Source organism: Onychomys torridus, chromosome 3 (genome assembly GCF_903995425.1).
Source record: "Onychomys torridus chromosome 3, mOncTor1.1, whole genome shotgun sequence".
In the NCBI taxonomy this organism is placed as follows: domain Eukaryota; kingdom Metazoa; phylum Chordata; class Mammalia; order Rodentia; family Cricetidae; genus Onychomys; species Onychomys torridus.
Genome location: NC_050445.1, coordinates 34,755,845 through 34,782,375, shown reverse-complemented (window position 1 = coordinate 34,782,375; position 26,531 = coordinate 34,755,845). Strand labels below are relative to the sequence as shown.

Below are 26,531 nucleotides of genomic sequence, written 5' to 3'. Positions count from 1 at the left end.
GCTGTCAGAGGGAAGCCTCGCAGATGGGGCCCTGCTTCCTCTCTGTGTGACTACAGTCTGAAGGACATACAAGACACTGAAAAAGACTAACCACTGTCTCCTGTAAGCATACTTCATACAGTTCCTAAAAGCCACGGTGGCACATGCCTTTAATTCCAGTGCTTGGGAGCCAGAAGCAGGTGGAGCTCTATGAGTTCAAGGTCAGACTGGTCTATGTAATGAGTTCTAAGCCAGCCAGGGCTATATAAGAAATGTAAGAAACCATTGGCTGTATTTGGTCAGGGAAGTCTTCAAAGCAGCAAGTTTTGAGTACTTTGAAGGAGCTGAAGGGAAAGGGAGGAAGGGGAAGAATTCAGTGTCTGGATCAGCAGATGCAAAGCCTAGTGCCCAGGAGTTCTTCCTGTGGGTAAGGACGGCCCCTCCCATCAAATGCCTGTCTCCTGTCATCAGGAGACGCCTTCACTGGTCCAGCAGAGCTGAGCACAGGGTTGGATCGTAAGTGGTCTAACCTCACTGGATCGGAGAACTCCGAAGAATGGGTAGAGGAAGGCAGGAACAAGGGCTGCAGCTCCAAGAGGTACGGCCTCGGACACCCAGTACACAGCAGTCACAAGCAACACGTAAGCACAGGCAGCCTCCTGGAAGGGGAAGGAAGAGGTACTTAGTCACTGGGACAGTTGTTACCACTGAAACCCCAAATGAGACCCAGAGCCAAGACAATAGACACTTAGATTCCATGAGGATGCCAGGATACAGCCCGGGGAGGTGCTATGCTGACATTGGCCAATGATTGTAGCAGCCATGCTTTTTGGGTGGAAGTATGGCTGCTCACTGGAAGGACCCATGTTGTGCATGTGGTTGACTCATGCATCCACATGGGTCCTGGACTTTGATGGAGTCCCAGCTCTGATGATTCTTAAAGCCATAGAGAGTGATAATTGATTTTGAACGCAGCTTTTGGGGCCAAGTTAGCAAACTATAAAGGTGGAGTTCAAAGCCTTAATTGGTGCATATTGAGTCAAGTTGTTTAGATACTAAGGCTCTTGGGGTTGGTGGAAGATAGATTAGTATGTATATGATTGGTTCACAAGTGGGGCCTGGGGTCAGCCACCCTAAGCTTCAACAATGTATGATGATTTTGGGGCATCTGGTATGTACCCACTGAAAGGAAGTGGTTTGGTAAGAAGTGAGACTTAAAAATAACCCATAAGGTGGCTTCCATACTATGTTCTGATAGCTTCTGGGGAAGGCTTCTATTGCGAGACTCTTCTAGGGAGACCAGCAAGGCCTTGAATCCACCCCAATCTCCAGCCTCATTGGACTTACATACTGGTGTTACATTTAAAATTTCCCTTGAGATATAAGCAGGCTAACCTCACTGGATCAGAGAACTCTGAAGAATGGGTACAGGAAGGCAGGCAGTCTTAAAAGTAAGTTAAGCTAAATCCCCTTGCTTCAAAAATATTTATTCAAACAATTAGATTCAGTAGTTTTGTTGTTTTGTTTTGTTTTTGTTTTTTGGGGACAGGATCTAGCTATGTTGCCAGGCTGGTTTCAGACTCATGGGTTCAAGTGGTCCTCCTGGGTCAGCCTCTGAAGCAGCTAGGACTAGAGGCTTGCCACCACATCTGGCTTAGTTGGTAATCCAGTGAATTGCTAGGGAGAACTATTGGTTATTTTGCCCTTCGATTCTCAGCCTGAGCTTGTACCATGTGTACTAACAGTGAGTGGGGAGCTCTTCCCTGGGGGGCTGGTGCTGAATGTGGGGACAGTCAGCCATCCCCAGGCTGAGAGGCTCATCTCAGAGGAGGAAGCACAGACTCATTTCTTAGCCTTGGCTCTAATGACACTTTTGATGGGCTCATTCTTTGCTCTTGGGCCTTCCTGTGTGGTGTACTGTGCATGGATGGTAGCATCATTTGTCTCTTCCCACTTAGCCATCGGGAGTATCTCCCCAGTTATGACAATCCCCAAAGGTGCTCATTGTCCTTGGATGCCACATCCATGGCCTGATGTCACAGAAACATCCTTTTACAGAGGGGATAGCATGCTATCCATCTGTAGGAGATGGCAGGGTGGAAAATCTGGAAATTTACCAGTATTTTCCTCAACTCACCAAAACCCATACTGTGCAACCAGAGAGTGCAGAGGGTAAATAAATACAATTTTATAAAACCTCCCACCCTCCTTAGCCTTGGCTTCCAGCAATGGTGATTGTGTGAATGGTGCCAAGGAGTGGTCCTGAGGAAGGTTAGGAGGTTTACTCTTAGGAGAGGTCACTGTCCAAGATCTTAATAATTGTAACATTCCAAGCTGCACACCAAGGGCAATTACACAGAGAACCTGAGGCAGCTGTGACTTGGTGTTCACATAGCGTGCGGGCATGACCTGGCCCAGGCTGCTTGCCCAACAAGGAACCTGACAAATCAGTGATGGACAGCAGGAGCATTTAGCTAGCTTTGCTGGAAAGGACCTTGCTCCCTCCGGATAGTCATGGATTAAGGCAGGCTGGGGTTAGGAAATGGGAAGTAAGTCCACTGTTGACTTAGCTCCCCCTGAAATTTCCTCTAAGGACAAAGGATCAGATAAAAGATAAAACTTTCGGGATTGTGGATAACATAGTAGAAGTGATACCCTGCTGGGGAAGGATGCAGTTTGGAGAAATGGCCTCCTAGTTGTAGCCTTAAAGTTCTAGCCCTCTTTTTCTTTCTGTGGCAAAGAGACAAGAGGAAGGGTTTAATTCCAGGTGAGGATGAAGGGGCAGAACGTCTGTCCTTCACTGGGAGGCCCTTGTCCTGGTTACTTTCCAGGGGCCCAATGTAAGCAAGAAAAGGACACACACACACACACACACACACACACACACACACACACAGAGAGAGAGAGAGAGAGAGAGAGAGAGAGAGAGAGAGAGAGAGAGAGAGAGAGAGCGAGCAACGGACTGATTTTCTTTCTGCAATGCACCATTTGACTGGAATCGGGAAGTCAGGTAGGCAGGGATAACCTTTTCTGTGGTAAACAGCATTAGTTAATAGATCACCTGTGTCCTGCAGTATTGAGAGCAGAGCAAACCACTGCCATTTTTGTCTAACTTCCTTTGGAGTGGAAGGATGAAGGACATCTCGAGAGGTTCCTTCATCTGTGTCTCACACCAGCCTTTTCTTCCATTTCTCTACCCTCTCCACCATGGGTGACTGGGGAGTCAGATACCTCTGGGCCTGACTCCACAGGGTCCCCCGCATCTGACCAGACCCTGGCACATGGATAAATTTATGTCACTAACAGGTCTCTCCTATCTTATTGGGTGTGTGTGTGTGTGTGTGTGTGTGTGCGCGCGCGCGCGCGCGTGCGTGCGCGCGCTCTGGAACCCCCAGGCCCCACATGAGCATTCAGGTCAGGAATGCCTTTAGTGGGCGGTGCTTACTTCTTTTCGCTCCTGCCTAAAATTAGAACTGAAGCAGGGCATGGGAGGAAGATCGTGAGTTTGAGGCTAGCCTGGGCTACATAGCAAGACACTGTCAACACATCAGAACAGAACCAAAACCCAACAAAGAAAACAGAATAATCAAACAGTAAAAAGGGGAAGTGTTCAAAGTGGCTTTTCCTTAGGAAGACAGTTTCCTACCTTAACTTAACTTAGGTTCCCTTTCCAGCAAGTCCAACCCTTCAGCCCCCCTCAGTTATACCTCACTCAAACCTGACTAGAAGGGCTTGAAAGTCTGTTCTTCTGCTGAGGAACAGTGACTGAGGGGCACTTTGAAAAATCTCTTTTGGAAGATTGGGGGGCAACTTCCACTAGGAATACTGAGGTGTTGAGATGAATGTCCCTTTTGGCTAGGGCCTTTCGAATGCTAAGCAAGTGCTGTACCACACAGCCATGTCTCCACCCCTACTCTCTTCTTCTGTAACATCATAGGAATCTAGACTTTAAAGAACTGGGCAAGGAGAGAGGAGAAGTCATGTTCACACCTGCTAAAATGTGGCTGTGGCTCATCGCTTCGAAGAATCAGCGGATTTCAAGCTGAGGGCTCCTGCCCAGGTGCTCAGCTGCCTCTCTCAAGTGCAGCCTAGAACAAGCAATTCTGTCTGGGAATTCTAAGAATTTTACTATCCGAGTCTCAGAGTTGGATACAAGGGTGGAAGGCAGCCAAGAGATATACCCGGCACTGTATATGTATAGTTTGTGTCTCCTGTGGGCACTAGTTAAGGTTCCCAAAGATGAAGGTTGAAGGGGTGGGGGTGGGGGTGAGGGGGGGGGCAAGCAGGGATTCCCAATACTGCTCAGTAGAAGAGGGCAATGTGTCTCTCATGGGAATTTCCTTAAACTGACCTGACAATGGGAGAAAAATACTATGAAAAGAAAACTCAAAACAATCAGGTCTACTTAGACAAAGCAAAAAATTAACTGTTATACAGCCCAGAATAAAAAAATGTTATTGGCAATCACTGTCTGCTAAACCTAGACCAGAGTTAGTCGGTGCCTCCTTGGCACACTGAAGTATTTATTTTGCTAAAGATTTAAGTCAGCTTGTATTTAACAAGACCACGATAATCCCTTCTGTTTAACTTTTTAAATTTAATCTTGGTTACCCTGTCCCCCAGGGAACAGTACAGGAGATATTCCTGTAGTTAACCTGCCTTAGCTTATTTTTTTCTAAAGTCTCAAGGACAGTGCCAGCTTGGGAGTGGGGCTATACCCCCAGACATGTGAGGAGAGAGAGGGGAAGAAGGGAAGGGAGACCGTGAAGGTCCAAGAGGCAGACTGAATGCAAATGCAGCTTCAGCTCCTCTGCCCTGGACTCCTGCTTTAACATTAGGCCATGGGCTGGAGTTCTGGGGCTCGCATTTCTGTTTTCATGTTGCTTTGGGCCTGTTTTTTTAAGAGTAGAAAAGAAAGCACAGAAGATTCAGATAGTCTGAGGAGCAGAGTAACAGGCTAACAGGTGCTTTCAACTCTAATACCCGCTTCCCCAAAGTTTGCATAGAAGGTTCAGGATGGCTGTTTTCATATTCTGGTATAAGAAACCACCATGGTCTCTGGACAGGCTCCCTCCCAGCCCTACCCCTTCTAGATTAATAGCAAAGGGCCTTTTGCATCTCCAATTGCTGTCACATAATGATAGCCACAAGTTGGGAAATAGGGGCTCCCCAGCCTGTCATATCTATGGGTTTAAACACAGCATCTGTAATGTTTTGCAACACAGCAGTCATTTCAGATACAGTCTCCCACTCTATGAAGGCCAGAATTGGGGGACCTTTCTTGAGAGACAGAGGGATGGAAATAGTTTTAAGGAAGAAAGTACTTTGGTCTCTTTTGGAAAAGTGTGACATTTTCATCCAAATGAAGACGATTTCAATGAAATAATTTTGGGGTGCCTCACAAATACTCCACTCCCTCCAGACCGCCCTTCTTTGCTCCCCGACTCCCTCTGATGCCCTGACACGGGTAGGTAGGCTGCTACTTACACTGGTGGGGTAGATGGTGGGCAGAGGCAGCAGCAGCAGCGGCACACAGATGACCAGTAACAGCTTTCTTGCTTGGAGAAGGTCCTGCAGCAAACCCATGGTGGACCTGTCTGGAGTGAGTTCTCGAGGGCGTTCTCCTCTGATCCACACTATGCTCCGCTCTCAGTCCAGGAAGACTTCTTACACCTTGCCTGGCTTCCGAGAGTCAGTCCTCTTTGGTCTTGGGAGCACAAAAGCAGGGTAGCTGTGCCCCGTTTCCCCAGAAAGCTGGGCTCCTTGCCTTCTGTCTTAGGTGGGATTGAACAGCATGGTGTTATGGCCATCGAAAAGGAGCTGGAAAAGGATTATATACCGGGGGTGGTGGGTCCTCTCTCTGTGGCTAACAAGAAGGTGGCTTCATTCTAGGAGTCAGCAAAAGCCTTCACAAGCAATGTGCTTGCGGCTGCTGATCAGCCTTGAAGAACCATTGAAGGCTTTAAAAAATAAGAACGGTCTCTTTTCTTCTTCCTGGTGACCTGTTTGGGGGCAGCTGCTGCTTTACCTTCGACCTGGCTGCTGGTAAAAATCTGGTAGCTCCCTTCCCTTAAAGCAAGCACCAATGTTAGTCTGAGGCACATGTAGACCTCAGATTGGAGTTGGGGGGAGCTGTCTCCCAGAACCTCACACCGTAACTCTTTAGATTTCTTTCCTTCAAACTAGGCTTCTACTTATAGTTTTCCTGGAGTCTGGACTTCCAAAGCAGGCCTGAAGAGTCTCCAAGACATTCCTTTTTGTTAGAGGACTAAAACTTGCTAGAGGCCCACCTTTAACTTTCCTGCACCAATGGGAAGCAGGCACAGGGCAGTCGTCCCGCCCATTCCCCCTAAGCCTATCGGCAAGTTGAAAAGAATTAGCTAATGTCGCATCTGAAGGCAGCCCTCGATTGGTCCCAGCAGGGGCCTGCTGATTTGGCAGAACCTAGGCGGTTTTCGAAGCTTGTTTTTCCATTTCTCAAATATCCCAGGGGTTGGATGTTGGTCAGCACCCTGAGCATAATCCCAGCTCCCCAAGCACTGCGGTGTTGTTTCCAAGCATGGGACCCAGCTTTCCTGCGAGAGTCACTTGCTCACCACCTCCGGAAGACGACACATTTGGTGGAGAATATGGACATTAATTCTGGACTGAACAGAATTAAGACTTCCCCTCAGGCAAAGTTTGCTTCTTGGACACTTGGGGGATAGAAAGGTCAGAGCCAGCATGAAGAATGAGCCTGGAGGAAAGACCCTGGGATGCATGGCAAGAGGAAAGGCTCCCCTTTGCTCTGGAAAAGTCTAGATGCCAGTTGGAGGAGGTGTTCATGAAATTCTTTGAGGCTCTTTATCAAAAAAGGAAGCAGGCAGCCTTCCTTGATGGGAACGCAGGGTAGGGACAGAATGCAGGACCATACTCATCAATTAGTTAGACCCAGAATTTCTCCTGCTTACAGATTTGGAGAAAGGACATGTAGATTTGGAACAAGACGAGAAAGAGAAAGAAAAGACCCTAATCTCTTCTAAGAGATGCTTCTTGGCCAGATCACCTTGATCTGGGAGATGTAGAGCTAGAGCTTGTGTGCATTCACAGGATTTTAGCACCTTGTAAACTCTGCAGCCTTATCCCGTTGAAGTGATCCCTGGACTAAAAGTAGAGTGCCCAGAGAGAAGTGGACTCACAAAACCAGTTCTCCTTGGTTTTCAGGGCCAGTGAAACTACTGACAGATCTTTGAAGTCATCTAGCTAGTGTATGATGGGTTATGATGAGTCATCTCTGCCCGCATGTCAAAGGCAGGCTAGCTCATCTACTACATCCTTGCCTCACTTTTGTGACGGTTTAGAAATGTAGAATAAACAAGACCACATGCTCATGATGTTTTAGTTACAGAGATGAGAGAGATCAGATAATAATAAGCAGCTGTAGAAATCAACATCTTTCAAACCCGGGAGCCGCTTCAAATTCCTCCATGAGATAATCTGAGATGACAGAGATTCCAGTTTAGTAATGTGATTGGACCATTTGTTCCATAGGTGAAATTTGTTGAATAGAATGAAGCAAGGCAAGTTACATGGTAGGGCCAATAGTTCCCCTGGCCTATCAGTTTCCCACACAAGGAAAACATTTTCCAGAATACAGTGCTAAGGAGTCTGGGATAGATCCCATGTGAAGAAGGTATCTAAAGTAGTCAAACTCTCAAAATATTCACTTTGCATTTTTGAGACAGTCTCACTCTCTAGACCAGGATGGCTTGGAATTCACTATGTAGCTCAGGCTGATCTCCAACTCCTAGGGATCCTCTTGTAGCAGCCTCCAGAGTGCTGAGAATACAGGTGTGAGCCATCATCCCCAGCCAAAGTAGTCACACTCACATGATAAGTAGAACAGTGGCCAAGGTGTGGGGAGAAATGGGAAGGGAGTTGTTCAAAGGTCGAAGAGTCACAGTTCATCAAGATGGAAACCGGTCAGTCGCACATCAATGTATAGGGCTGCTGATGTGGTGCAGCAGCAGAGCACATGCCCAGTGGACAGGGACAGGGGTCCTGGGTTTGAACCTTACACCCTCCCCCACCCCCTGCGCCAAAAAACAAAAACAAAACCAAAACATCGTGCAGATACATGAGTGTTTGGATACGTCAACAGAACTATGATGGCAAGTTTCATGGTGTGTGCTTTTTTAACCACAAAGAAAGGAGGATATGTAATGTATTAAAATGGGTAGGAAAACAGGAAACATGACAGAGTCATTTAGCTGGCATTTTGTTTCCTCCCAGTCCACCTGATGGCACTCCTTTGTCTCAGCGGTTCCAGCTGTCACTCTTTCATTGGCTTCAGTTGAGGTGACTGAGCAACACAGCATCCGCCATGACGGGCTCGTCGTCGTAACACCGGAGATGCAGATGGCTGTGAGCATCCCAACTGCACAGGAAGCTTCCAGACAGTGTGGAAAATGACAGGCAAGTCCCCCTAGCAAATTTCACTCCCCAAAACTTTGTGAGCAAATATGGTTGTTGTACGTAGGATGGGCACTAAGGAGGCAAAACAGGAGGGTCTGTTTCTAACCTGTCTTCTGTGTTGTTCACTGAGCAAAGCGTGGGGCTGGTATTTTGGGGGAGGGGTTATTTTGCTGGACAGTAACATAACATTTGATTTTATGTATCAATGAAATCAATGTTATGAATCTTTTTGCATGTAAAGTTAATCTGTCTTCATACAGACTAGAGTGATGTTTAAGAACCTAGTTACTCCAGCAAAGACTTCCACTGGTGACATTGGGACCCCAACCCAGCCACATAACCTTCGACCTACAATTTGTCCTGCCTATAAGATGTGCTGGGGTAAAGGTGGCGCAGAAATTGTGGGAGTGGTCCATCCATGACTGGTCCAGCTTGAGACCTATACCATGAGAGGGGGCCCACCCCTGATGCAGCCTGGAGGGCTGGGACCCAGAGCCTGGACAGCCCAGGGACCTAGGATAGAATCCCCCCAAAAAAGTCAATGAAATGATTCCTAAAGTTATTCTACTAGACTCATAGATTGGTGCCTAGCCCAACTGTCATCAGAGAAGCTTCACCCAGCAACTGATGGAAACAGATGCAGAGACCCACCGCCAAACATTAGGTGGCTCTCAGGAAATCCTGTGGAAGAGGGGAGGGAGGATTGTGGGAGCCAGAGGGGTCAAGGACACCACAGGAAAACCCACAGAATCAACTAACCTGGGCTCACAGGAGCTCACAGAGACTGAGCCGACAACCAGGAGCCTGCATGGGACTAATCTAGGCCCCCTGCACATATGTGACAGTTGTGTAGCTTGGTCTTCTTGTGAGGCTCCTAACACTGGGAGCAGGGGCTGTCTCTGACTCTGTTACCTGCTTTGGGGATCCTTTCCTCCTACTGGGTTGTCTCATCCCACCTCAATAGGAGAGGAGGTGCCTAGTCTTATTGCAACTTGACATGCCATGGCTGGTTGATTTACAAGGGAGGCCTGCCCTTTTCTGAAGAGAAAGGAGGAGGAGGGAGGGGGTGCAGTGGTGGTTAGGGGGAGGGTCTGGGAGGAGAGAAGGAAGGGAAAAGAAAGTATGATTGGGCTAGAAAAAAATAAATATTAGTTTAACAAAAACGATTAAAAAAGAATCTGGTTATTTTGAAAATGAAGTCTTCATTTATCTTGAAAAAGTCATGTCCCTTTTTGAATTTTTTCCAGCTGTTGATTGCTGCATAAATTCAGGCTTCAACTGATGAATATAAAGGTTTGTGTGTGTGTGTGTGTGTGTGTGTGTGTGTGTGTGTGTGTGTGTGCACACACACACACACATACACACTGGGTGAATGATTGCCACTGACTCCAGTGTTCCTTGGAATAATTTTCCTCCTCACACATATTCCCCTCCCCTCAAGTTGCTGCTGTTACGGCATGGTAGGCAGCCAGCCCATAGATGGGACTTCCACCAGGCACCTGAGGACAAGGATGAATCTAGCTGAGGTATTGCTGGTCCCTTGCTCACTTCATATCCAGGAAACTACACAGAATAAAGGTCAGCTATGGATTATGGGTCTATCTCTGCAAAATCCAAGCATGTCTGCATGCTGACCTTTGTTATAGTTGGAGGAAATAAAGGAGAAAGTATGGTGAGATATTGAGAGGGAAGGAGAAGGGTACACTATGAGAGGCTAGAGACATATAACCCCCCAAATATTCATAACTGGACCCCACTATTACAACATCAAAGACACCAACTCAAATAGAAAAAGAGGCATGCAGAGCAACTGACTGTCGGAGAACATGTCACATGCAAAAGAGAAAAACCAAGCAGAAGCAGCATCAGGGCTGGGGGATGGCTCAGTGGGTAAGAACATTTGCTGGACAAGCATGAAGACTTGAGTTCAAATCCCCAACACCCCATGTAAAAATCCAGATGTGGCCATGAACCCGAGTAAGTCTGAGGGCTGCAGAGATAGGAGAATTGCTGGGGCTTCTGGTAGCCAACCGAGCCCAAGTTCGGGCCCTGTCTCAAGGGAATAAAGCAGAGAGTGGTAGACTGGGACACCTGACACTCTGCTCTGACCTCTGTGTGCATAGGAGGGGGCACTCCCCCAAATTCACATACAAACATTGCACACATGCATGCACATACACATGCATACACACATTACACACATGCACACACACACATGCACATACACATGCACACACACACATACACATACATTACACACATGCACACACATACACACACGCATGCACATACACATACACACATATACACACATTACACACATGCACACATACACACACGCATGCACACACACAGAGCAAAAGTGAGAAGAAGAAGGAGGGAGGGAAAGTCAGCATTAGAAACCGTTTGGGAGCCATGAAGAGAACACTCGGGTGAGAAAGAGCAGGACAGAGGGCTGCTGTTCTAGCAGGAGAATCTGCAGAGAGATCATGCAGCTAGAACACGCAGGCAAAGCTCACCTGGAAGATTCTGGGAAAGTCCATACTCATCATGCTTAAGTGGAGATTGTAAAATACCTTTTCCAGAATGTAGCCCAGCAGACGCCCTCATTCAAATATCAGACTCTCTGCAGTGTAGGTCCCAGAATCCAGCTAGAGCCCAGAAGGAGAAAGAAGCTAGATCTTTGTGCTGGGGCAAAGCCATCACAACCCAGGTGCTTCACTCCCCTGACAGGCCATCGCCTATGACCTCAGCACAGAATGTTAAGAAGCCTAGCTTGTTGAGGACCAGGGCACTCAAAAAAGTAGCTGTCAGGGGCAAGTATATGGGATCAATGAAAGCGTATTTTAATGTGGATGTGAGGGGAGAGCAGAGAACCCCAGGACCCCACACAGGATGGATAGATCTAGTGTGTGAGCTGGAGGGGGGACTCCGCAGACACAGGACCCTCCCTCCAGCCCCTCACAGTTGCTAGATAACTGCAGCCATTTCATGAGTAGAAGGAACCTGAGAGCTGTCTGCCTCCTTTATTAGAATGTCCTAAATAATTTAGGTATCAAACAAGGTGGAAGACACTGCATACATACCATTTAAATACCAACCCGTAATTAGTTAATATAAATAACGAATAGATATCGAACCAACATTTTGAAAATGAAAAGTTCAGCATTTGAAAGTAAACAATCTGTGTTCTGAAAGTGATTTTTATCAGGAGCACCAAAATCTCGGACACTACTCTAGTAATTTAGGACAGACAAGCATGGTGGTGCCACCTCGTTCATTAGGAGGGTCCTATGAAGTGCATAGCTTGCCTTCCATGTTCAAACGACAGGGTGTGGATGGACTGCTAGCACTTCCATGGGCCCTTGCTACTTCTCCTGTCTCAGAATAACTTCACAAAAGATGAGTCAAGCCATGTAGGTCACCACGTTACTGATTTTGTGACTGATTCTTCTCTATGGCTTTAAGGAAAGCCAAGCATATCCTTCTTGGCTAACAGTGTATTTATTTGAATGTATCTCTGCCTTTTTAATATTTACCATAGAACCTGCCAGAACATGTTCATTTATACAGATCTCTTAGAACCAATGGAATCTTCCTGCCATGCTCAACTCCATCCTCAGTCTCTCTCTCTCTCTCTCTCTCTCTCTCTCTCTCTCTCTCTCTCTCTCTCTGTCTGTGTGTGTGTGTGTGTGTGTGTGTGTGTATGTGCGCGCGAGTGTAAGTATATCTCAGATTTCTGCTCATTACCAGGTAGACCAGTTGGCCTCTGGAAATGTCTTGCAAGCACAATCTAGCCTTTTCTTTTAGCTCAGGAAACATTATATCATAGGTCAGAGATGTGTGTCAGGAAGCAAGAAGAAACGAGAGAATATTGTGATGACTCATTTATCTTTGCTATTCAGTGTGGGCAGTACATACTTTCTTCACAGTCTCTTTAAGTAGAGTAGAGGATGGATGTTCTGGAAGACTGTGTGTGCTTGTCCCTGCTTCAAGGTCCTGGCATGGGCCAGTCTCTCAGGAAGACACTCCAGGGCCAGAGGACCTCATCAAGTCATGCCTCAGGGCCTGGAAGAGGCTAATGAGGGCCTGGGCCCAGATGTCCTTCTGATGCCCTTCCGACAAGGCTGTCCTGTAGGCTGAGTAAGCCAGGGTCAGTGCTAGCCTTTCAAAGTCTTCTTTCTTGAGGATTCCAGGGTGGTTGGCCAGGTTGGCACTCAGCCTTCGGATATCTGGGATGTGCTTAGGGATTATATTGTTGCAGATTGAGTGGAAATTCAAGGCCTTCCTCAGGGAAGCCAGCTCCTCATCCTTGATGGAGATCTTCAGGTCTGGGCTGATCTCAATTTCAGCCAGCAAGAGCTGTGGAGAAAGATGGGATAAGGAAAAACAGGAAGCCAGGTATTGTTAAGGACAGAGTGAGGGTCACTATTCACATGTCGGGAGGCAACCACAAAAAGAGCTTAGAATCCAAGGAACCTGGGCCCCAGCTCTGGTCTTCCTCCTTAACTTCTCTGAGCCTCACCTTCCTTTTCTGTAAAATAAGTTTCAGTATCTACTTCACCGGGACAGCATGAGAAGCATACAAGACAAATATGGGCAAATGTGACATAGTGCCTTTGTGTGAGCTATAATGCTGTCCTTTAGTTAATGATCCCATCTTCTCTTTTTCTCTTTCACCCACCAAAGGGCTTCTGAAGTATAAACTGACCATCACAGATAAGATTGTAACCAGAAGTTGGGAATTTCAAGAATGCAGAGGGTTGTGCTGGGGTAGCGGGATACAGAGATGTCCTATCTCACTGGCTCGCAAGAATAGGGGTTCTTTCCATCATCGTCATCCCTGCCCTGTTCCATGAGGAACCTAGAAAATGCTCCAAGAATGGAAAATCCTAAGTGTTACCCACCCCCGCTCTCCTCTGCCTTCCATGACACTACCTGTGGTCCCTCTGCTCTCCTCTGCCTTCCATGACACTACCTGTGGTCCCTCTGCTCTCCTCTGCCTTCCATGACACTACCTGTGGTCCCTCTGCTCTCCTCTGCCTTCCATGACACTACCTGTGGCTCCTCTGCTCTCCTCTGCCTTCCATGACACTACCTGTGGTCCCTTTGCTCTCCTCTGCCTTCCATGACACTACCTGTGGTCCCTCTGCTCTCCTCTGCCTTCCATGACACTACTGCCTTTCTGAACCATTGATTTGAGACTCCCATTTTTAAGGTTTGGTAGAGGCCATGCATGGCAGTTTGCTGCCCAGGGCAGCATTTAAAATCTCCTCCCTGGCTTCACTGTGTCCCAAGTGTCAAAGCTGGAGGGGAATTTTGGGTATACTTAAATTCCATGTGACAGTTGAGAATCAGGCTCAGAGACTCTTGGCCAATGGACTGAAGTTCAGATCTCAAAGTTAAAGTTCCTCCCACTGACTTGAACCAAGTGACCTCAAGAAACTCTCCTGGTGGTTTAGAGGAGTGGGGTCCCAGGGAAGCAGGGGGAAGTGGAAGAAGGAAGCCTGTCTGGTAGGACAGGCTTCTAGAAACTTAGATGGGTTAGTGGGGCAGCCAGACAGCATCTCTGTACAGCAGGCAAAGCCTCAGAGGCGTGACAACACCAGGGTCCCAGTGTAGCTTTGCCAGGACACTACTGATGAGTGATGCCTTGAAGCTTTTGCTTGGGACCTTCCACTCAGTGCCTGGATGTGGCAGGGGCACCAGTGGGACAAACTCCACATTCTGTTATGCCTGGACTGAACTCTGAATATTGCCATTTCTGTCAGGACACACGGAAAAGGCGAGGTGGTCCCAGGAGTCCCTTACTTTGACATAGGCTTTATCACCTCCAGGAATAAGTCTAGGCCATCCCCTGCTACAGGACAGACCATTCAAGTCCACAGGCCCAGGCAGACCATTTCTCAGGAAAAGAGAGAAGATGCATGTTTTTGGGTGGCTTGGATCGATGGCTTTCCCTCTGCTTACCTCATAGAGGAGTTCCACATCCTCCAGGGAGGTCTGCAGGATTGGATTCAGTGGCAAAGACAAGGACCTCTTCGGCCGGTGGGCAGCGGGGAACAGTGCAGCTGGAAGAGACAAGAGACTGACTTTTGGGACTGGCATACGCATTGGCTACCTCTCTCTACTTAGTCCTGAGGGAAGCCCTCAAGTACATCTTGAAAGTAAGGTGAGGGGAGGCGACAGGCTCTCTTCTTGGGTCTCAGAGAGCTCCCAGGCATGTCAAATTAGTAGCTCATCAGAAGAATCCACGAAACTGGAAAACGTTTATCTGCCTGGGCTACGTTTGTACTAGGAAATTTCAGTTAAAACAAAGCAGATGAGGCAAAATAGAAAAAAAAAAGCAAGCAAACAAACAAACAAACAAAAAAGCAAGCAAATAAGAGTGCCCTAATCCCACAAGGGAATCCCTCCCTGAGTGCTTAAAACAGTCAGTACATAATTGCTGTTTTGCAGCCTCATCATCAGAGACTTGGGCTAACCCAGACATCTGAAGTAGAAATGCAAAGGATCTTCACACAGATCACAAAGGAAAGGAAGCAGGCTGCTGCTAGACCTTGGCTCTGGGCTCTACGGGACCATGGGGCCGAGCTCAGCGCTTCCCTCCAGGGCCAGCTGATTTAACAATGCATTTACTACACAGTTAGGACCAGGGACATGTTTGGAAGCTGAAGGAAGACAGATGGGTTCCTGGTGGGGTACAGGATCAGAAGCACTAGGAACTGAGGGAGGAAGGGAGGAGAAAACAGAAAATTGTGGGACACAGGATGATTATGAGAAACCTCAGTTCTTCTGGACTGGATCAAACAGCCCCTGTCGCCTGCTCAGCTGCTTTATGCAGCAGACAGAGATCACAAATGATTGACAAGCCTTGTGGGTAGAAAAGGATTGTGACCTTTAGAAAACCAGAGAAAGACATGTAAAGACGACTGTGAGGGCGGTCCTCTGGAGTTGTGCTACTATACTCTTCGTGGCCATTGGTGGCTGCTCTGCTGCGTGGTAGTGGTGTCCTGGACACACCGATAAAATGTCCGATTGTGTTCAGTGTGCTAAGCAAGCTATGTTAAATGTGCTAAAGAGGGCAGGAGCAGTGTAAAGTGTTCCAGAGTGGTCTCCATCAAAAATGACAACAGGGGCCTGGAGAGATGGCTCAGAGGTTAAGAGCACAGACTGCTCTCCCAGAGGTCCTGAGTTCAATTCCCAGCACCCACATGGTGGCTCACGGCCATCTGTGATGAGATCTGACATCCTCTTCTGTAAACATAATAAATAAATAAATCTTTAAAAAAAGAAATAATAACAGAAGACATCAGCTTAAAAGGCAGGCCCTTCCTGGAAAGTCTACGGTTGAAATCGACGGCTTCCCACATAAAGCAGCTGTGTGCAGCTTTGCTGAAGTGGCCTTTGCAATACGTAGCTTGTTTGTGGCCCATTGTCAAAAGTCCCTCAGGACCGGGGTGAATGAGACTTTGTGCTTCTGTGTGCCTGTTGTCTGGAAGTAGTGAGTGAGGCTCCTAGCAGGATGTATGTTTGTCTCTGTCTTCCCCTTTGTAGGAAACAAAACATGGGTACCTGGTGTGGATCAAGGAGTGAGCCATGTCGGTGTGTTTGTGTGTGTGTGCATGTGTGCCATTAATCCCAGAAAGTGAGCCTTTAATCCCAGGGAGTGATGGCAGAAAGAGAAAGATATATAAGGTGTGAAGACCTGAAACTAGCAGCGTTTGGCTGGTTAAGCTTTTAGGTTTTGAGCAGCAGTTCAGCTGAGAGCCATTCTGGATGAGGACTCAGAAGCTTCCAGTTTGAGTAAACAAGACCAGCTGAGGAACTGGCAAGGTGAGGAAACTGTGTCTTTTTCTGCTTCTCTGATCTTCCAGCATTCACCCCAGGTTTGATTTTATTAATAAGACCATTTAAGTTCCCTGCTACAACCTCCTCCTCTCCTCCCATGTTCCTCTTGACTCCTCAAATTCATGGTCTCTTATTCTTTAGTTAAGTGATACACACACACACACACACACACACACACACACACACACACACACACGTATGTATGTGAATTTATAAACATGACTTTCTGAGTTCATTTAGTGTTGTTCATAAGTGTTTAGGGTTTACCTCCAGGGATTTGCTAATCTCCTGGGGAGTGGAGTCTCACCCTGGAGAAGACTGATTTTCCCTCTCCCAGCAACCATCAATTGCCTGTAGCTCTTCTATGGGTGGAGCCTTGTGAGAATTCCCCCACCCATGATGGCATGTCAGTTGTTTTGTCTTTTTTTTTTTTTTTTTTTTAACCACGGCCTTGTCTCTCTGATCTTTCAGCATTTACCCCAATACCCAGCTCCAGGTTTGTTCTTATTAATAAGACTATTTAAGATTCATGGTACACACCTTTAAATCCTCCTTAGTGCTGTAGACAGTGTGTCTCATCAAAACATTAACCCTCCAGCAGATGAAGGGGGAAGGGACAATGTCATGGGCTGGGACTCTCTGTTCCCAGTCATCGTGGGCTCCCTAGGGAAATTACTGTAGTTTCAGGCCCGGGCTTTCTTCACTTAGCCCCTTTCCTGAGGACACAGCTTTTATCATGCTTATGTTATTTAGGGAACCCCTAATTCTCAGACTCAAGGAGAATACACTTCCCCATTCAAAACTGAGCCTAATGATGGACATGGTCGTCCCTAACAGCTGCCAGTCTCATACCTAATAATGACATTGGTGGTAAGCATTAGAAGCAGCCTTGGCCCTCCAGACTAGGATGGTGGTTGTGTGGGATGTGTGTGGGATGCACAAATACCTTGTTTTTCCTTTTCACATGTGTGTGTGGTGTTTGCATGTGTGAGTGCACATGGGCATGTGTGCATGCATGTGGAGAGCTGAAGTTGAGGTCAGGAATCTTTTTTGATGGCTTCTCTACCTTATTCTTCGAGGCAGGGTCTCTCAGTCAAACCCAGAGCTCACTAATACAGTGATCCAGCTGGAGCACAGGTATTTTAAAGATGGGTCCCTTCTTCCCTTCCTTCTCCCATTTCCCACATTGGTCCACTTCTTGGTACTGTTGTGCCCCATATTTCTATGGCTGCCTTGATCCTGTGCACTGGGTAATGGCAGAACCATGTATGTCCCTAGACTGCTGGGGGGCAGCTTCCTTTAGGCTAACATCTCAGTGACCCCTCAACTGCTTAGATGTGGCTCTTTAGGCAAGACCTGGAGATGCTGGAGGTAGCCAGTGAGAAACAGCTCTGTTTACCCAGGCAATGTCAAACATGGAGGTGGAAATTTAACAAGTGGTCCCCACACTACCCTAGATGCTCTTGCCCATAATGATGAAGGCTGAATCCTCCCAAAAATACCCATGACCAAAGCAAGTGCTGGTTGGGCCTGAGCACAACGTGTACAAAGCTTGAAATGAGTCTTGTTCTCACATTGCTAGGTGATGGCCCTGTTTCTTCAGGAATCCCCCCCATCTGTTCACCCCTCAGCATGCATCTACCTCCAAGGCTATCTTGTCCGTTCTGCACCCTTAATACCTTGCTGCCTCCTCACCTGGAAAAGGCTCTCAGGATTTCCAGCTCCTGGGATAGGGAGTGAGTGTTCTGCTCTCTGTATCAGCTCTGCATGCTGCAAGGCTCAGAAGGTGAGCTCAACAGGACTGACTTAAAAGAACAACTGGATGTTAAATAAAACAGCAGCCCTGATGTGTGGATGCTACTGTATGTTTGGCTCCTTGTTGGCTGTGAACCGTCCATGAACTGCGTAGCAGCATAAACTTGGCAAGGAGGTAGCCCTGGGCCACTATCAGGCTTGGCATTCTTCTCCCACTGGAGGGAAGGGAGAACAGGGAGAGAAAATGGAAACAGCAGAGAGTGCTAGAGAGTGCCCCCACATCCCTTGGACCTCTGGGTCTCAGACAAGAAGATTGTGTACATTTCGTGGGGTGTAAGCCTGGTCTACTTGCTTTTCTCCCTAGTGTGGCACACCCAGCGCAGTCACTAAGCACCTCTCTGGGGGTGTGACTATCCTCATGAGCATCACTCCATGTCCTGTTTCAAGTACACTTGAGACTCAGTGGTCTTCTTGCTTAAAAGTCTGCAGTACAGGCCGGCCTTGAAAATGAGGACACAGATAGTCCCCTTCTTCACAGGCAGATGAGTATCTATGACACATTGGACCTACCAGCACAGAACAAATGGTTCGCTATGATCATGCCAGGTGGATCAAGCTACTTTAGAAACTGGATCCAGACATACATGATTCATCTGTTACAGCAAGTCCTGTCCATATGGACCTTCTGCTGAGAGACATGGTTGGACCTCAAACAGAAACAAGGCGCTCATATATTAACAGTTACACTAGAGTATCTACTGTGTGCCTGTCAGCAGGCTGTGTTTTTCCATGTGTCCATGAAGAAGTGAGTCTCCACTTCCCATTTTAGAGATGAAGATGCTCAGAAGTTAAGGACCTTGCTCCAGACCACCCGATTTGCTTGAGATAGGACTGAAAGTATGGTACCAGTATGATAACCATCCTGCAGACTCCAACGCCCAGCCTCACAGACACAGGTAGACAATGCCCTTTTGCTCCAAGCCTGTTTTTTCATTTCTCAATAATCATGGGAGAGATGTGTGCCGCATAAAATGTGTCCTTAAATGAATCCCACACATATGGAGGTCATAAGATAATTTATGGGAGTCAATTCTCTCCTTCCATCATGTGGGTCCCAGGGATGGAACTCAGGTCATGAGGCTTAAGTACCTTCACCCACGGAGTCATCTCTCAACCCATGCCACCTTTTCAGGTCTGCACACCTGCCTGTGTTTAGAGGAAACATTACCACATTAAGTAGCTGTGTTTTAAAATCTCCATCACCGCCAAGCATAGACCCTTAGCTGCTCTCCAACAGCAGTCCCCGAGTTTCCTGTCTCCTCCCATGCTCACACTTTCTCAGACAACTTCTTCCCACCTTCAGCTCCTCCCTCACGCCATTCACTTGCTTCTTGTACACACACACACACACACACACACACACACACACACACACACACACCACCTTCTATGGCCTTGAGAGTCATATTCTCCATGTGTGCATGAAGCCTCTGTGAAGATGCAGATCTGGGGATTCAGCCTTTTCTTTCCTCTGCCGTTCATTTTCTCCTCTCCATTGCATCTTAGAGGGATCCACAAACATATGGCTGTGTCTTCCATGTGTTTCTACCTCCTCCGTGTCCTGGGTGCCCATTCTGCTCCCCTGCCTGCTTGTGAAGCTACATGCTGGTCTCAGCCTTGTGTTTCTTTTCCTGGTCATACTGACTGATGGACTGGTGCTCACCTTTTAGGTTTCTAGGCAGACCCTCTTCGCTCCTGGAGCTTCTTTTGGGGATTTGTAATTGTTCTTTTCTCTTACCTTCAGCTTTGGGCTAACATCTTGTCTCCCTCTTACACCCCTCTACTCCCACCCCCTGCATACAATCCCAGCCACACATACTCTTTCACACACATTCTCCCACATGCTCTGTCTTAGGATTTCTACTGCTGTGAAGAGACACCATGACCACAGCAACTCTTTATAAAAGAAAACATTCAAATGGGGTTGGCTTACAGTTTAGAGGTTTAATCCATTATCATCATATCGAGAAATGTGGCAGGCAGAACACAGGCAGACGTGGTGCTGGAGAAGGAGCTGAGACTCTACATCCCAACTGGCAGACAGCAGGAAGAGATAGAGACATAGTCTGCCTTGAGCTTCTGAGACCTCAAATCCCACCCTTTAGTGACACATTTTCTTCAACAAAGCTACACCTGCTCCAACAAGACCGCATCTCCCAATAGTGCCAGCCTCACAATCTCACATACTCACATCTGTATATTCACACCTATCTCCTGCATCATCCCCAGCCTTCTCCAGCTCCCTCAGTTGCTTAGCTGCCGTCTTTGGGTGCCTCTTTCTTTAACATTCCATATCTAAGTAATCATCAAATTTTGGTGACGGTCCTTTCCAAATTCATCAGGAACTTGCCTACATCTTGCCACATCCCAGCAGTCTCCTGGTCTTCTAACCCTGAACATTTCACTTAATGGTGTCTCTAGCTCCACCCCCAGTCCATCCTTACTCTGTTCTGAGGAAGCTACCTGAAGTAAGTCTGTGGAAACAAGGGCCTGCAGATGTCACTCCACCCAGAACCTTCTCTGGTTCTATTTCTTTCAGAGGACAAGCAAAAAAGCTTCACACAGTACCAGGTGCTCCAAGATCAGAGTCCTCGTCAGCGCTGCAGGCATCTCCCATCTCCCTGGCTCACATGGCTCTGGCCACAAACAATCTCACTGTTTTTAAGCACATCTGGCAAGCTTTAGTCTCAATGCTTTTGCCTATCTGTTTCTTCTGCCTGAAATACCTGCCCCCAAGCTCCACAAATGGGACCTTCTGTGACTCCCACGTAAGATGATAAGCCTATGCCCACACTCTAGCCTCTGTCCTTCCATTATTGTCATCCAACAAATCACATAATTTCTTTATTCACATGCTTGTCTTTTGTCCCCCCCCCCCCGCCACTAGAATGTCAGCTCTATGAGGGAATGGATCCTGTCTGTGTTGTTCATCACTGTATTCCTAGTACCTAGCGTTGTGCCCATTACTGTTTGTTGACTAGATAAATGATATTATAGAGACACACTACCCACTCTGCCACTGAGCTTGGTTCTTTACAAAATCTTCCTCTTTGCAAGAGAGTGATTCTATCATCACTTGGAGTTTCAGGTCTGTTCTCAGCTAAGAAGAAATGTTTACTTTGGTCTGCACAACTCCTTCTCCTTATCTCTTTGGAGTCCCCACTCCAGCACAGAAGGAGCTGCTTTGCATTTATCTTTGTTATGGCAGTTGCTATCTCCCCATGCTTGATCCTGTGCAGACGTTGTGGCGAAGCCTGCAGCCAGAAGGCGCCTGAGGAGGAAGCTGGCTCAGTAGGATCTGACCTCTGACTTGTTATGATCCTGGTTCAAAAATCCCTTCTGTCTTCCCCCTTTGGTCCCTGTGTGTGGAGCCCTTGCTTGGAGTCTGCTCAGCCATGTACGGAACTTGCACTAAAGAACTTGCTGGAAAGGATGCGGACTGCAGACCACACCGAGCCAAAGCACAGCCCCACCATGAATAAATCCTTGAAGCAACTCTGGGTGTGGAAGGGAAATGTTCCTGCTAATGAAAGATCTTTTGCCAGATTCTGATGTGTCATTCACTTTTTGGCTCCTGGGCCAGCCTTTTGGAAAATTGGTGCTGTTTGGAGAACACCACAGTCATGGCCTCTGTGCCAGTTCCTGAGGGACAGCGTTGGAGAGGAGCTATCTTGACTAGAAAGCTCCACAACAGGGGGATGGAATGATGATGACAAGGGAACAGGGTAGTGGGGCTGGTCTCACATGGACACGGGGCCAAGTCCACTCAGCCCTCGAGCCTCGGGACCCAGGGCTTGTGACCTCTTGTCCCAGCTCTACTTTTCTCACCTGCAAATGGTTATCTGCATGGAGAGCTAGGAGACGCTGCGGTGGTCAGCATCAACCCTTGCTGGCCGCTGCTCTTACCCGGCAGAGCATTCAAGAGCAAGGATGCACCCCTGAAAGTGATATTCCACTAACCCTCAGGATTGTTCTTCTTTACCAAACGGCTTCATAAATAAATACTTTAGGGGGTGGTATGATAGCTCAGCGGCTGAGGTGCCTGCCACCAAGCCTGACAACTTCAGTCAGTCCCCAGGACACATGTGGTGGAAGGAGAGAACTGACTACTACCAACTGTCCTCTGACCTCCACAAGTGCACAGTGGTACACAGGCCCGTGGTATATAAACAAAGAAGTAAATGTAGGAAAGTAGAAATAATTTATATGTACTTAGTGACAAAATAACAATGGTTATTGGTTATTAAATATATATTTTTCAGTTTTTTAAAGTCAATCAAGTCCTCTCCCTTCAAGTATTACTCTGACAAGATGCTAACATGGGCTGTGTGTGTGTGTAGGTCAGTGTCCACAGGTTGGCCCTGCTAACCACAGTAACCTTAGGTGAGTCATTGGCATTTCATCATGCTGGTAGGGCGGGAATGGGCAGTTCTGGATCTTGCTGTGGAATCTCCTGTGCTGGGGAGAATCCTAGAGAGCGATTCTTAGGGAGAGGGTAGGGCAGGCTCCCTTTGGGTTTCTTTCCATATAGGGGAGTGGGGTGTCTAGAGGGGTGTGGTGGTGGTGGTGGTGGTGTGAGGGCAAGGATGGAAGAAAACAGTCTTAGAAGGAGGGCTTCCCCCAAACTCTTTTTAGGGGATTCATTGAAAGCAGGGTGGCAGTTCTTGGCTGGAGTAAGATAAATAAAAGGGACAATTCCTGTGGGAAACCATTATTTGTTTGAGTGCGTGTGCGTGTGTGTGTGCGTGTGCGTGTGTGTGTGTGTGTGTGTGTGTGTGTGTGTGTACAGCCTTGAGAATGTCATCCTCAGGAACACTGTCCATATTCTTCCAGACAGTATGTCTTATTGGCCTGAAGCTCACCAGGTGACTTAGGCTGGTGGGTGGTGAACCCTGGGACCCTTCTGCCTCAGCCTCTGCTGCATTAGGATTACAAGCATAGGCCACACCCAGCTTTTCCACACGGGGGGGGGGGGGTCTAGAGTAACTCAGGCCCTCGTGCTTGCACGGGAAGTACTCTATTAACTGAGCCCACCTGAAAGTGACAAGAATTGTGTCCTTTTGTAATTAGAAAAAAATGTTTAAGACAAAAGAAAAATAAAAACCGACCACATGGAAGAGTTTTGATGAAACTTGGAAGGACTCCATATCGTTTGTTGCCTCTGAATACAGTCTTGAACCATATCATTGTCTTATAATGGGCTTTTGGTTATTTGTGTTGGCCTTGATCCTTTGTAGCGCCTGAGACCCTGCTGGGTAAGCCTTCCCCGAAGAGCCTCAGATGTTGCTATCAAACCTCTGTTGAAACTCTCAACTTTTCATTAATGAATAATGTTTTGTTTTGTTTTGTTTTTAAAGTGGTATAGTTGCTGACGTGTAGCATTTCATCATTTTCGAAGCATATCTTAGAATAGAACCCTCAAATGAGTGCAGTGAAGACCAGTTTTGCCATTGTTATGATGCTACCTGCTCACAACATCCAGGGGAATTAGGAGCCTGTCCGAGATCATGCTGCTGGCTTGTTAGCGGCAGAGCTGAAATCTCCGAGTCCTTGCAGGAGTGCTCCGGAAGCAGCTGGCGTGTTTATGAGCCTTGTCACGTGTCCAGTTGTCTCTTGGCTTCCGGACAGTCTATGCCTTCAGAAGAGTAGATGCTTTTGTCTCCTTTGAATCAGCAAATTAACTTGTGCTCCCGGTGTGACAAGAGTGAGCGACAGAATCCAATTCTAAGAGCTTTCTGCTTTCCACCCCCAAGTGTGACTGTGCACATGATGGGCAGGTAGGTGTGTGTGTGTGTGTGTATGTGTGTGTGTGTGTGTGTGTGTGTGTGTGTGTGTGTGTGTGTGTGTGTGAGAGAGAGAGAGAGAGAGAGAGAGAGAGAGAGAGAGAGAGATCTGTGTTTTTTATATATTAGCAACACACACTCCCTAGCTCTGTTCAGAGGCCTGCCAGTCCCTAATAGTCAGCCTTAAGCACAGGAGGATAAAAGGAAAGATTAGGCCTTGGCCTCCTCCCTCCCATTACAGCATAGGCTGCTCTTTCCTTCCCTGACGTTGTATCTGAGAACGAGGGGCACATCCATGTCACCATGCCTACCTACCGTTATCCCACTTGGGGTCTCTATAAAGAGCTTCTGGATTGACTTGAGGGAACACTGTTTTTCCAGCTCTTTCTGGGGATGTGAACTCAGCTGACAGTGGAAAGACTTCCCTCCAGACTGGCATGGGGTGGGTAGCACTCCCAGCTCTTCATCTCCTGATAGTGACCAACTAGCTGGCTTGGTATGTTCCCAGTGCCTGCCAAGCACAGCTGGACCCAGGGCACAGACTAAGGATGCCACCCTGATTCTGAGAAGTGACATCCCGAGGGAGAAGATGTCAGCGTGAGAGAAAAACCTGTGCATAGATCCCTTTCTTTCCACAGTGGCTTTATGGAAGCGGCAGGAGCCAAGCACACTGGATGGATGCCCACAAAGGTTCTTTTTTTCTCACCTTCCACTAGACAGCTCGCTCTACCTGGATGCAAAAATGCATCCACGGCAGCCTGGAGACTCACTCTTGGCCAGTGTGGCCAAGAGCTCTCTGCCCTAGTCCCTCAGGTAGCAGCCTCCAGCATCCCAGTGGCTACCATTCCGTCACACAGGCAGCAGAACTTGGCTAGGCTCTCAGGGGTCCAAGTAGTGCCAGCAGGGATCTGGAGAGGACCTGTCCCCATTCTCTGAAGCAATCAAGAGTTCTTTCTGGCTCACCAGCACGGGCCAGCCCTATGGGTTCTCAATCTCCATCAGGCTCCCAAATCAGCGGCTTTGATGTTTCTCTGGTGTCATTTTTCTCATCAACTTTTACCAAGAAGGAACGTTCCAGAAAGCATAGCGCACCGGCAAAGTTGGTTTACAAAGCAGTAACAGGGCTTCTAATTCCTTCCTCCCTCCAACTCCACTCCATAATCTCAATTCTATTCAAGAAAGATGGATGAAACCAGAGAAACACATGAATCAAAACAACTCACCCCTGTTCCACCTGCTCGACACAGTAGCCTGGGTGCTGGAGAGCAGCATCAGCATCAGGACCTCCCAGGGCATCTTTCAGAAGGGAGAAAAATTGATCTTCTCTCCCTGTGGGACCTGGGGAGCTCCAGGTGAGCCCTGAGTTCTTCTCCGTGGGACGACAGAGTTCTCACTGCCCTTTCTTGTCTAGAAGGGCAACAAGGGCCTCTCCCTGGCTCCACAGGGTGGAGGCGGATGCTGCCTCCTGGGTGGGACAGAAGTTGGTACCTCTCCTAACCTAAGTCTCTCTGGGATTGGGGGACCGGGCTTCCACACAGAGGCTCTGTTTTTGAGCACATCTGGAGTGACTCACAGGGCATGTGATCTCTTTGGCAGTGGGCTGGATAAATATAATTTCTGTACTTGAGTTCCATGTGTTGGATGCACCCACTGGAATTTTTCTTTAACAAACAGACCCGCGGAACTTGTTAGAGAGCCTGGCGAGAAGTTGGCTGTCCACCCCTCCGCCCCACCCCCACCCCACACATACTCCTTCAGAGCCAGGACTGAGGGCTGGAAGAAGAGCTGGGAGCTTGCCTGGCAGACAGTGGGGCTGGTGGAGCTCAGAGTTGCCTGTAGGACAGCACAGTCATTGTAGTGCTTGGGGAGGAGTGTCTCTGCTACCCTTCCCTGGAGCTAGACTTGTGGATCTTGGGGTCTGGCACCTTTCCTAGGTTCTGGGTAGGTGGGGCATCGGCAAGTTGTGAGGAGCATAAATGGACAGGTGGCATGGAAAATAGGTATTGCCTTGTGAATCTCTGCAGATGATAATACAGGAGGCTAAGGATGAGCTCCCATTCATATCCACGATGCTTGTATTAGGTGCTTTCCATTGCTATACCAAAATATCTAAGGCTAGATAATTTGCAAGGAAAAGAGGTCAATTTAGTTTGTTTGGAGGACCAAGAGCATGACACCAGCTTCTGCATAGTACTGGTTAGGTTCTGATGGCAGAAGACATCCCAAAGGGGAATCTTTTCTTTTTTTTTTTTTAATTATTAAAATTACTTATTTATTTTGTATACCAACCACAGTTTGCCCTCCCTCCTCTCCTCCCACCTCCTTTCTACTCTCCTCAACCCCCAATCCACTCCTCAGAAAGGGGCAGGCCTTCCATGGGAGTCAACAAAGCATGGCATATCAAGTTGGGGCAGGACCAAGCCTCTCTCCCTTGCACCAAGGCTGAGCAAGACATCCCATTATAGGGAATAGGTTCCAAAAAGACAGCTCATGCTCCAGGGACAGATCCTGGTCCCACTTCCAGGGTCCACAAACACACCAAGCTACACAACTGTCACCCACATGAAGAGGGACTAGGTTGGTCCCATGCAGGCTCCCTAGCTGTTGGTCTAGAGTCCATGAACTTCCACAAACTTGGTCTCTGTGTAT

At 47.7% G+C, this 26,531-nt stretch overlaps 2 protein-coding genes across 2 annotated transcripts in view; both read right to left on the bottom strand.

Annotated features, from left to right (window-relative positions):
• Slc13a4 (solute carrier family 13 member 4) overlaps positions 1-6,220 on the bottom strand; it is a 37,880-nt gene extending 31,660 nt beyond the window's left edge. The window contains exons 1-2 of the mRNA XM_036182926.1: positions 5,467-6,220; positions 510-638 (exon numbers count right to left, since the gene is read on the bottom strand). Of these exons, the coding sequence (XP_036038819.1) occupies positions 510-638; positions 5,467-5,565 (228 nt within the window). The 5' untranslated portion in view covers positions 5,566-6,220. The remainder of the gene's footprint in view (positions 1-509; positions 639-5,466) is intronic.
• Positions 6,221-12,218: 5,998 nt separating this feature from the next.
• On the bottom strand, positions 12,219-25,393 carry Fam180a (family with sequence similarity 180 member A). The gene is made up of 3 exons (XM_036182477.1): positions 25,106-25,393; positions 14,404-14,504; positions 12,219-12,795 (listed from the first exon to the last, which is right to left on the bottom strand). Exons 1-3 carry the CDS (start codon positions 25,176-25,178, stop codon positions 12,451-12,453), a joined length of 519 nt encoding a protein of 172 aa, XP_036038370.1. The 5' UTR covers positions 25,179-25,393; the 3' UTR covers positions 12,219-12,450.
• Between the last annotated feature and the right edge of the window lie 1,138 nt (positions 25,394-26,531).